This window comes from Pempheris klunzingeri, chromosome 21 (assembly GCF_042242105.1).
Source record: "Pempheris klunzingeri isolate RE-2024b chromosome 21, fPemKlu1.hap1, whole genome shotgun sequence".
NCBI lineage: Eukaryota > Metazoa > Chordata > Actinopteri > Acropomatiformes > Pempheridae > Pempheris > Pempheris klunzingeri.
This window is the reverse complement of record NC_092032.1, coordinates 17,561,541-17,574,431: the sequence shown is the minus strand read 5'-3', so window position 1 is coordinate 17,574,431 and position 12,891 is coordinate 17,561,541. Positions and strand designations below refer to the sequence as shown.

The 12,891-nt window shown below is 42.2% G+C and overlaps 1 protein-coding gene across 1 annotated transcript in view; it reads right to left on the bottom strand.

Annotated features, from left to right (window-relative positions):
- The window catches only part of LOC139221434 (A-type potassium channel modulatory protein DPP6-like), a 124,772-nt gene extending 116,921 nt beyond the window's left edge, over positions 1-7,851 (bottom strand). Inside the window, exon 1 of the mRNA XM_070853358.1 lies at positions 7,681-7,851. Coding sequence (XP_070709459.1) covers positions 7,681-7,851 — 171 coding nt within the window. The remainder of the gene's footprint in view (positions 1-7,680) is intronic.
- Between the last annotated feature and the right edge of the window lie 5,040 nt (positions 7,852-12,891).

The window sequence follows — 12,891 nt, the reverse complement described above, 5'->3', positions numbered from 1 at the left end:
CCTTTTTTTTTTCTTTGTGAGGAGATACTGCAGGAATCTGACAAGCACTCACAATGCACACACACACTCTCACTCACATTACAAACACAGAGATCTCCAGTTGCCACCCAGAATCGAACGTGTAGATTGATGACTCTATCCTTCAAGTGCCATTATTGATCACTCACTTACTATTTACTAAGCAACGCAAATTGACGCAAAACCTGGCAAACACTGATTCTGTAATCAAACAGAATTAGACAAGTAGCAGTTCATTATTCTAAAGTGATTAAGCCCCGTTGGCTGGGGTTAGAAGTCAGACAGTGGCTACCTTTGTATGCATCAAGCTGCTGGTTATTAGCCATATTCTGGTTAGAGCTGCTTACGTGACCTATTTGCTTCACTCACTGTGAAGAACATTGGAGCCTCTGGCTCATGTGTCACAATCGCAGGTACAAAGTGTATGAAAATATTCTGTAGGCTCTCTCTGGATGACCTTGAAATGAACTTCCAGTGTACAAACTGCTGAGTTTCCCGCAGTGTACAATGAAGTGTAGCAACGGTAGACCACTCAGCCTGAAACAAAGGCCTTCTCCACCTCCGCTAGAATCACTGACACATTTTTATGAAACATAGCATCTACCTTCAGGGAGCCAAAATGGGCAAAGATGCTATTTCAGATAGCAAACCACACGTGGTTATTAGGTCTTTATCTACTAACTAAGCTGATCACAAGATGCATCAGGATTTGGGTAACCAACAGTGGGTAGCATGTACTTAGAGCAGTGCTCTCAGCTAAATGCTCATGTAAATATAGTCACAATGACGTGCTAACATGCTGACATTTACCAGGTTTAATAGTCGTGAACCCAAAATCTAAATATTGAACACATGTGTGACAAAGTCGCTAAAAACCTGGAATGTCGACTTCATGGTGCCGCTAGAAGAAACATCACATGATCACTCAATGTCAGTAGGATCCATTTTCTGGGGAACATGAATATCTGCAGAGACTTCAGTCTGAACCATCAGCGTCTAACTGGGTTACCACATTTACTTCTAACATCAAACAGGATACGTTGTGGTGCCCTGTACTATTTTTTCCTAACACTTAGTGCCAAGTAAAGCATTAAGTGGATCATCAACACTGAGCACTTACTAAATTAGTCATTCATGCTGTCAGTATAATATCATGGCATTAAAAACTCACACAAACGCATGTATAACTTATAGTATATCTACACACACAGCAGGCTACCTAATCACATGGTTAAAACAACGCAATGCCAGTGGTGCACAATAACCGATGCAAAATGAAGTGATTAGATCTGACAGAGAACAATAAATCACTCTGTGTAGCAAAGTGCTTAAAGTTAATGAAAAGCAAACTGGGTTGTTGAAGAAGGGAGAAAAAGTAAATACAGCACCTTGGTATGAAATCAGCTTATGGAGTCGCACTTCATCTAGATTGGCCACAATAATACACATTAATACACTGTAGTGTGAATTGTGTTAGAGATCAAAATGAAAACGGAGAAATTGGATTAAATGATGCAGATTGTCTAAACCCTTAATGTAATATGTCTGACAAACATAGTACTGTGTGTAGTGTTAAGAAAAGTCAATACAATTAAAAATAAATCTCTCAATGCAAATAGTAGGTCTGGCAGTTTTCCCGTTAATGGCAGCACTGTGAGAAAAGAACACTCATTACACTATGTTTTGAGAGCAATACAGAAAAAAAAACATTAAAACTATGAGCATAAGACAATAAAACATACTGCACAAAAACAGTATTTTTTTTATCTACCCACTGAGGAAAAAAAATGATTCCCATGACTTATTCAAAGCCCTATTACACCGCAAAATAACCTCTGGATCTGCTGACAGTGAAAATAGATATAAAAGTATATTCTACAATATGCTGTATATTTACCACTTCCCCTTCTCTGTTCTTCATCATTATCATATGTGTTATAATAAAACCCAAATCTGATACTGGCCAGCTTATTAAAAGGGCATTTCAGAGCTGGGCTGTCTCATAATCTATGCCCAGAGAAATGTCCTCTTTTTGTCTGCGCTAGCATTTATGTGTGTGTGTGTGTGTGTGTGTGTGTGTGTGTGTGTGTGTGTGTGTGTGTGTGTGTGTGTGTGTGTGACAGAGAGATAAAGCAAAAAGGAGAAAGGGTGCGTGTGCATTAATGCGCAGCGGTGAATTTATCCTTTTTTTTTTTTCCTCCTTCATCCTTCTTAATGCAAAGTGCAGGCGCAAAGCCATTAGACGGCAGAGGAAGTGAGATGAGTTGGAAGGGTGTAAAAAAAGTAGAACTGTGGTGAATACATGATTCAAACCCAACAAACGCACACACCACACCGAGAACAAACACATTCACCTCTCTGTGCGTCAGAGGTATGAATCTCAGTATTTGTAGCCAGATATCTCCAGCGGCTCATTACGACCGAACTGATCGAGCCGGACAGAGACAGACCAAACAGAGATGTTTACTCTTTTAAAGGGGTCTGCGGAGAAAAACTAAAATCACACCACTGAGACTAAGCTTTGACGGTGAAAGTAAAGAACCGTTTCGGCTTTTTGTCAGTCTTTCCACCGATTTAAATGCCACTGGAGAAGACAATTAATGAGGCTAAAATGTGAAACAGCATGTATTGTTTTCCTTAAAGCAGCTGAGGAATCCAGAGGCTCAAGTGGGGACCAAATGCTTTCCATAACATTAAAATCTAGACAGACAGAAAAGTTGTGAAAGTCAACAGATAAGATGTCAGTGGAATTTACTTCAAAGACCACAAATAAACCCCAACACCCAGAGTAGGTGCAGATAACCTGGGTTTGTAGACTGAAAGCTTTCGGGAGGGGAAAAAAAACAGAACAATGTTTGATCAGATTGTAATGAGTTGTTTCACCAGCCAGGGATCATCAGAGAGGATTTCAGAATAAGATCACTATCAAAAGTATTGACAGAGAAGGATTTAGTCGCATTGGAGAATAAGTCAAGCTCATTCCAAACAAAGGCGATAATGACTTGTTTTAAATGCATTGTCTATTTGAGGGAGGCTAATTCTTTTGTCTGGAGTCCCTGTATGTTGAACAAACATTGATCACTAACCAATTATATGACTGGAAGTTTTAACTAAGAAATCTGGTGTGCTAATGTTTCAATTCAGTGCCTCCATCGGCGCTAATTTGTTGCTTCAACATCATTTTCTGTGGCTTTGGTTACAAAAAAAGCATGACACTGACTGCAGCTTCTGTAAGTATTCATGTGTTTGACATTCATTTTCTGTCCATCCACATCCGCCCCAGAGCATACACAGTAGTACATAAAGAAGTCGCCATGGTGGAGCTCAGGCTCGGCACACGACGGCATGCTAGCTCGTTTGCCCAGTGCGCTTTTACACATGCTCACAGTTGGTTGGTTGATGGCCTGTGAACAAGTGGGTACTTTTTTGCTGGCATGTGACTTTTTGCATTATATTTTGGTCTACTTTTGTATCACATGTACATTTTCAATCTAAGGATTTTTTTTTTTAGTAGAACTACTTTTTTTTTTAGTAGCTTCAGTTCACCAAACTACATTTCACCCTAGAGTGGCTTTGCTGTGGTTCAACTTCTTCCAGTGGAAAGTAACTGGTAGCTCACAAAGCTTGCCTCCCAACACGCTGTAGTTGGTCTTATTCGATACCTGGCACAGAAAAGGTGTCCAGGTATCCTTCAGCAAAATAGTGAACCCTAACTTAGACCCACACTTTATCTGATCTTGAAATCTATGTAAGCTAAATGCACAAAGAGCAAATATGACTTGGAGGGAAACTACACAGCAGAACAAAAAACAAAAAGTTAGGAGCTGCTGGCAGTGAATGTGAAAAGGGAGTTGTTAGAAACAGGAAAGATGATGTTGAGACCTTGGGGCTAACAGTGTTTAACTGACACTTTTATCCTTAGAGAGACATGACAATGAGTGTAGTGAACACAGCATCTCAAGCACTGCAGCATTAATTAGTGATACATTAGAACAGAAAATGTGCTGCAGTAAGTTTGTTGGTGAGATAAAATATTGCTCTTATTAGAAGGATTTCTATGCCAAGTCGTTTTCTGTTTCCTGCTACTGAGATAGTCGTGTGTGGCAGTTAGAAGTGCTGCGTAAGGAGGCAGCAGCAGCTGAGGAGAACTGGGCAGATAAAGTTTTGAAGTGGCAGCGCGGGGCTGTGTGACGGCCCTGTGGGGAGGCTGAGTCAGTGGATGAGCTCTTCATCCCAGTGGGCTCTAGTCCTCATCCACACAGCATGATGTAAATGTCACCTCCCACCACACTCCCTCATTAAGGCCACGCAGCTGGAAAGACGCCAATGCTTGGATTGACATTTGGAAAAGACAACAAATCGGGACCAGGATATGGGGGCTGTATACAACCACGGTACATGTAGATATATTGTACATAATAAATGAGTAGAGTGTGGTGAAAAACAACTAACAACTGCAAAAACAATGGAACACAGCTTTTTGCTCTGCAATAATCACCGCACAGGTCTGTATTCAAAACTCTCTCCATCTGACAAAGCTCTTCTTCTATGCAGAATCCCCTGCTATGCTCTCAGGTTGATGAATGGGGACTATACATCACTGTTTGCATTGATTTCAGATTATGTTGGAGTTCTCTGCATCAACAAACACAAAGACAGGACCACCAGTCAATAAATCACCTCCTGTTTTATTCATGCACACCTCAACCAGTGTTTTACCTCCTGCACCTGTACACTGTACAGCACTAGAGTTTGCAGCACAAGCTTGTATCCCTTAATAACTTACACACACATTTTTGTGGAGCTTTATACGTTTTACACTCATATATATAAGTATGAACAAGCACTAATGGAGCACACAGCAGCACTCAGCAGTATGTCAGGATACAGTAGTATTGAGAAGTTATTATATCTCTGACTATAAGTCGTCTTCCTGTAACGCTGACCTTAACCTCTACAATCAGCTCTCAAATATTACAAGATCGTCATTCTACCACATGAGAAAGTAAAAAAAAAGATTCATGTCACCGGCAGATCCTGAGAAACTGGTTCATGCATTCATGTTGAACAGATTACTGTAATGCTCTTTTCGCTGGTTTATCAAAAGGCTCGTACAGAACTCAGACACCAGAGTCCTCACCAGTACTAGAAACCATCATCACAGTACTCCAGTAGTAAAATCACTTCATTAGCTTCCCCTTCAACACAGAATTCACTTTAAAACGCTCCTAGTGGTTTTAGGGCTCTTCAGTATATTTCAGACCTGCTCACTCACTACACCCCCACCACAGCTCTCCAGTAGTGTTGTGGCTGTGCCCAGAGTGAAGCCAGCAGCCAGTAAGGATTCTTTAAGTGACTCTGGACCGGCCATGATCTACAATTAAAGCTGAGCATGTTTTGTCTGGCCTGTGAACAGCATGAGTGTGTGTGTAGGGTATTGTAGGATAGTGTTTCTGTGCTGCATAGGCTCCACTGTTTTATGGATGTTTTTTAAAATGTAAAGCACATTGTGTTTCTTTGTATTGAAATGTGCCCTATAAATGAAGCCGCCCTCCCCCTGCCTTGTCCTACCTGCACAGCACCAATCAGTGCTCAGACTGTAAGCAGGAGGACCAATCAAGTTCCCTTCTTTACAGTGTCAGCTCACTGCTCTGCGACTGGAGCTTAAGGAGCTGAAAAGATCATGAAATGTCGCTCAGTTTTGCAACCTCAAAATGTTGCAACGAAACATTCTGACAAAATCACTAAAATCAACATTAAAAAATGCAAAAACAAGCAAGGATTCATTTTTATCTCGCTTTTTTTTAACCATTAGCGACAATGCTTGACCGTAGCAAGTATTTATGTTATTATTAGAGACTAAAAGTTACAGCTACTTCAGAGATTATGACAATATGGCCAAAATTTGGTTTCATGTTTCAGACTAACTAACTGTTGAGCATGTTAGTGATCTGACTCCTAACTGAGCTCATGTCTGACTGCCTACGTTCACCGCTTACACTGTCAGTCGTGACCTGACTTATCCAGGAAGTTAATTTGGGAGCAGAAAAGACACCAGATTGTATGTGATGTCATTATTACACTACTCTCAAAAAGTTAGGGATATTCGGCTTTCAGGTGAAATTTCAGGATGAACCTAAAATGCATTCTAACCTTTCCAGGTGAACTTAATGTGACCTTCTCTAAACCTTTGAATGCACATGTCCAACTGTTCAGTGTTTCAGTACTTTCTGCACAAGTTGCTGTTCTCTAACAAGAAGCTTAACAGCAACATTCACAACAGGTTTGATCCCTGAATCCACCAATACATTTCCTGCTTCAGTTAGAATTGGTATTTAAACAGTCCTCCTCATCCTGCTGTTCACATTCTGACATCATGAGACCAAGACGACACCTAACAGTTGATCAGCAGCACCTCAACACTGGAGGCTTCAAACAGGAAGTCCTCAGACGGAGGTGTTCACTGAGCTTACCACTGTTGTTAGCTTTTCTTTCAATAAATTGTTTAAGATGAATAAAATCACCATTGCTTGCTTCTACTTAAATGCCCTACTTTCATGATATAATATCACTGTAGCATTCACTTTTTACATTTTCCATATATTTCACCTGGAAGTCGAATATCCCTAACTTTTAGTGAGTAGTGTATTTAGAGAACCTTTAATGCCATGAATTGAGCGATGGATAAGACTTTCCCCTTGAATCAGTTTTGCTCTCTGGGGTGCAGACAGACCCTCGTAGTTCCAGAGACACGCAGTAAATAAGGACAATATGATGGCAAATGAGGGCAACTGCTGAATGCAAATATATTCCCAAGAACAACAATGTGGGGTTTTATATTTCAGGGAGGAAACAGACAAATAAAAGCAGCTGACTCGCTGAGTGAGAGACTGTTTCAGCACCATGGAGAGAGGCAGCAGCGAGGAAATCCACTCAGCACCGCGGACAGCGACGCGCCTCTGCCGGTCCCACCTGCCCGCCTGGCACCGTGTCAGGCCCCACACACACACACACACACACACACACACACACACACACACACACACACACACACACACACACACACACACACACACACACACACACACACACACACACACCATCTAGAGCAAACAAATGGCCTCTGGAGTCACACTGTGCGGTCTGACAGCCAAACATTTGGGCTAAACGAGAGAGTGATGGTGGCTCTTACAGCGGGTCACCCACGCCGGGCACGTGTGGGGGAGAACACAGACGCTCACGAGGGAGCTAATAATGAAGGCACACCGACTAATTCGTCTCATTTCAAGGTTGACTTCCATTAAAACTGCATCGTGACGCGAGTGAAAGCACCACGTGACCCGCGCCCGACACCAGAGTGACGTGGAGCAGCAGTGACGTGCCGGTACATGAAGTGACGGGACGGCGCCGCTGAGCGCGTGCCGCTTTACGACACCCGGAGCTCACGCGTCCTTTATTGACAGACAATCCAACCAATCGAGGCAATGACGCACAAGTTTGACAAGTTTGCCTCTGACAGGGGGGGAGTTAGTAATTAAGTGATCAAGCGGATGGATCTTTGGTATTGGCTTTAAAAGCAGTGCCCTCTGTGAGCGGATCGGCTGTGAGAATTTAGAAAAGGTCCTAAGATGTGGTCAGAGGTGGAGGCGTGAGTTTTCTTACATCCTCGTCCTCGCAGTGGCGGCTGTACTGCTGCTGAAAGCGGGGTCGCTGGCTCTCCACCGCCCTGTCCCCCTCCGCGCCCTGCCCGAGGAGGTGGCTCGCCTCTGGAGGGTTGGGGAAGGACTTGTTTGTGTTGATCTTGCCGGTGAATCTCTGATACAGTGACGCCATTTCGACTATTTGTCAAAAAAAAAAAAAAAAAAACAAGAAAAAAACAATAACTTGTCGCTGCTCTCAATCAATAAATGCAAAAAGAAAAAAAGAAAAAAGAAAAAGTCCGACTTAGAGGAGGTCAATGAGTAATGGCTGAGGTAATTCGATTAGACGATGCTCGAGTTCAGTTGGAAAAAACAAAAAAAACCCAGAAGAAAATCACTCCAAGCTGTGTTCAGCAGTCACAGCACGTACTTTGAGCCTCGCTGCCTGGATCTCACCGATGTGCTGCAGCAACGCAGCTTCCACACTTTTCCCCAAACTCGATGCAGAGACTAACCGACTGTTTGGGGGGACTACCGGAGACTGAACCGAGCGCTCATGATCCGGACCCGAAAGACGGGAGCAACCAGCCTCCGCGATGTCCCGTCTCCCTCTTCCCCTCCCTGGTGGCGGAGAGGAAAGTGACCGCTGATAAACGTTCAGGGACTCAAAGGTCTTTGAAAAGCTGCTGATGAACCAAACAGCTGCGAGCGACAACATTAACAGATCAGATATCAGAGGGGTTGTTTTTTTTTTGTTGCGGTGGAAACTTATCATGACTTTGCAGATGGAGTGGGCTCAAGTGTCTCTGGTAGTTTCTTATCTGCGCCTCCATTCGGGGTCTTCAGATGTGTTCGCGCGGAGTGCAAGAGTGCCCCCATGTGGAGGAGAGACAAGGCAATTAGGGCGGTTTAGAATGAAAATAAGGAGATATCACTTGTCAGCTGTCACATGCAGCCTGTGAGGCTCACTGAGGGGCTCAGCCTCACAGGCTGCATGTGACAGCTGACAAGTGATATTCATTATTTTCCATTTAAACGCAATTGCTTGTTCTCTTCCACTAATTCCACTAATACAGCAACTTACTGGTGGGAATTTACAACGGTGTCAACGTAATAAATCCAGCTCGGCTGAGACGGGGTAAAACAAACCGATGGCCGTGAAAATGAAGACGTGTGTCGCTGCATACATCCATGCAATTTCTTTTACCACCTTAGAACAGAATACATTTGAATTTAATTATTAAATGTGAAGCTATACACTGCACAGCTTGTGGAAAAAGGCCATAGCTATTTGATTTAATTATTTTGTTTAAAGATGAAAGCTGCCCTTTGCCTGTTTGAAGAACAGAAAACCAAAAGCCAACAATGTTCATTATATAACAAAGAATCCTCACATCTGAGAAGCTTGATCTACTGAATGTTTGCACTTTTGCTTGAAAAATATTATTTAACTATCAAAAAAGGAGCCAATTACTTATCTGTCAAACAACTAATCAATGAACCGACTAGTGGTTTCAGTGGAGTTACCAGACTCCAGTAAGAAAGAAAACATCACAGGACAATAAAAAGTGCAACTCTGTGTCGCTGGCAGACCTGATGTCACATCATTCAACTTTATTTGCAGCCCCAGCACAGGAAGAGGCATTTTAGACACACCAGGCCCATAATCTGTAATCCCGTTAGATTTGTACGCCTGCACAGGACACAGAACACCTCCCCTCTGTCCGTCTAAGGAGCTGAGCATGCTGGGATTTCAGCCTCACGGAGTTAACAACGCAGAATAACTCATCCACTCATCACAGCCCACATGACAGACTAGTTCCAGGAAGAGGCGCGACTACTTTGGGAGCAGCTTAAAGCTTCATGAAATGCAAACATATTCACAGCCGACCTGCAGCGACTCAACTCACACACATCAGATTTACCTTTCAATTAACGGGACTTCCTAAAAGGATTAGAGCACTCCCTATCACTGCATGACTTGAATTCTCAGCTGCAGAGCCACATGTGCAGCTGCTGCAGACTCCTGCTCTGCTACGGTTCCACAAAAATATTTTACCATTGATTTCCAAGAAAGGTTTCATGAAGTTAAAAAAAAAAAGAAAAAAAAAGGCTGCCATGTGTTTCTGCACATCAAATCCATCTCAGCAGACTCTGGCACAGGACCCAGAAATGCAATTCAATTTTCAGGCACTGTAGTGATGTGATTAAGAGGGGAAAAAAAAAGGCCGGGTAGCAAGATTTGTCAGACTGCAGGAAATCCTGAGGGTACTGATGCAGTGCATTTTAAGGTGGACTGAATACGTGGACGGGATTATTATTAGTGATGTACAAATGATGTACATGCCTCCTGAACCTGCAGCGTGGTCTGTCTTGACCTTATAGTCATACAGCCTGAATGGATTACCCCATCATATCGACTGAGATCACGGTAGTGAATGTGATTATGTCTGGGGCTTCCCTGTGAAGAGTTAAACGCAGCTGTCTGTGGCGCCTGAGCAGATCAGCCCTGCAGCCTGGCAGCAGAGGGCAGAGCTGCGTGGTTTAATCCCAGCCACAGTCTTCTGTTTCTGGGGAAGAGCTGGCTGTCATTAGCCGAGCGGCGCATCACGAGCGTCCAGAGGGGCGTAAGAAACCAAAAAAAGATCACTATGCATTTTCACATGCAGTATCAATCAATGCCTGCACAGAATAAGAGCAGCTTCAGTTGCATCGTATTTGGCACATAGCTGTCACAGTTGTTTGGCTGTCGTGTAATCATGCATGAATGCAGCATTCCCCAGTGGGCCACAGTGGGGGATTCCTGGAAGCCAGTGTCAGGAAATAGTCTCAGCATGCTGTTTAGTTTCCACCTTTGTGCACTAATAAACTCATGAAAAGCCATTTAAGGTAAAAGCCACTCAGACAGTAACCACAACTCTAAGACTCACAGATACTCAAGACAGTTAAATTAGGAACAGCGAGGGTGACATTTTCTAAAACTGACCAAACACTGCCATCTAGTGGAGACTTCATTTTCAAAATGTTTTCCCCTGAATAAATAACTGCTTAACAAAAAAAATATCCATGTTGCAAATTTACTGTCATGGAAAAATTGCAAGCACGCCCACGAGTTCATTTGCCAGCGCATCTCCTTCTGTCAGCCGACCACCGTGACTCATGATGGATAGTTTCTCATTTCATGCCACTGTGCCAGAGCTGTACTTATCAAGCCACACGTCTCTCCCTGGACTGGAGCTACTTTGGAGGGCTGCAGTCTCTAAATCCTTTCCTCCATCGTAAAGCGAAGGTGGTGTGGAAGAAGCTGCCACAGTAAGGTGTGTCTGGGAGTTGTCGGGTCACCGCCCACAGTATTTCCAGAAGCTGTGTCACTGCCAGCGCATTTTAAGCTGCGGGACTGCCAGACAGCAATTAATGCGGCTGAAGGGAGGTGGTCAATCATCCTGACAAGTTTTAAGCAACATGAATTAAACAAGAAGATCGATATCTTTGATGCTGGATAGTGTGAGAGAAAAAATGCTTCAGATTTAATAAGATCAAGACTTCTTTTAGCCAGGTGATTATGACAAAGTTGAGGTGTGCTTTAGAAAGGGAACCTTTTTAGCAGCAGGTTTTATTTGCCAAGCTTGGGAGATAAGGCAGAATATTTTAAGACCGAGCTGTAAAACAACCATTAATTTTGTAATGAAATAAAATGTAATGAAGATGTTTGACCCCTGCATCAGTACTTCTGGTGTCATGGGAGCTTTCTGTGCATGACACGAAAATAAAAGATCATGAAGATTTAAAAGGTATTTTAATCCCATAACTTTTATTTAAGGGCTTTTGCATTTACATAAACATCCATTATGCACATGTACAAACATAGTGAACTGGCAGACATTACCCTGCACTGTACCCACCCCTTATCCATGCCTACATCCCCTGGAATCAATCAAATTAATTCATGTATTTTTGCATGCATAAAAATGTGTTTGGTTAGCAGTACAAGAGACTCAGTACCTTTACATATTCAGTAAAGTGGAGACCACACACACATTGGACCCACTCAGTGTACGTCTTATTTTCTCTGTATAAACTTGTCTGGTATGAGTTTCCACAGAAGTGAAAGGCAGTCAAATAAAGAGGACCAGACACTGACTATACAGGGACAGAACCAGAACATGTGGTCTAATGAAACCAGGTTACTGCATCTATGGTAGCTATAGTTAACAGAAGGTACATGCTAGCTAATCTTTGGAGTAATGCATTGAATTAACCTGTGGAGGGAAGCAATGCTGCAAGCTTGAAGACATTTGAGAAAGTGTGATTTTGGGACATCATTCTCTTTGTGTAAAAATTCAAAAGAAATGAATGAATTGTCATCAAACAGGTCTTCAAACAAAATTAATCCCTGTTGGTGCCAATCAGCGAAATTCTAATGTATTTGCATGGGTATGAAGAGATGATTAAGAGACTGAAGAAAGGTCATCCAGCTGATTAAAACTGACATGTTTGTGAAAAGTATCCAGAATTTTAATGGAATTAAACACAACAGGGAAAAAACATATTTGTTTTAGTGCATGCTGTCAGTGGAGCAGATAACAGAGAGACTAATGTACGTGAGCTGAGTTCCATTGTTGCTCGTCTTTATCAGAAAATGCTGTCACTCAGTTTGGAGATATGTGCTGCCCAGAATAATGGAGAAAATTAGGGAGACCCAGCCTTCATTCAGATTAGGTCTTTCCAAACAGAACATATTCATTCCTAAAAGCGTTTACTGGTCCCATGCAAAAGATTTAAAGGGTAATTTCACCCAAATTGAAGAAGAAAACACATTCCTCATTTCTTTCCCTTCACATACAGTTTTTCTCACTTTCTCCATATCATTTTAAGCAGATGCTTTTTGCACCTGGTTGTGTAAATAGCCACCTAGGCTATGTTTTTATATTTGTATTTGGCCTATTATTTGAACACAAACCAAGATATTTTCCTAAACCTAACCAAAGTGGGACTGAGAACTAATAACAATAGAATACAACTAAAAGATGCGAGTTAACTAAGCCTAGAAATAAACACACAAAATGAAAAAAATATATATATGTTGAACCTACAATGCCCTTTTTAAGACACACTGTCCTGTTACTTCAAATAAATTAATAGGCCTCACTGTGAAAAGATTTCTTAGGGACTATTTTTCAATAGAAAGTAGTTTAAGTGAACCTAAACTAATCTGCCTTTGAGGTTTGGGTGA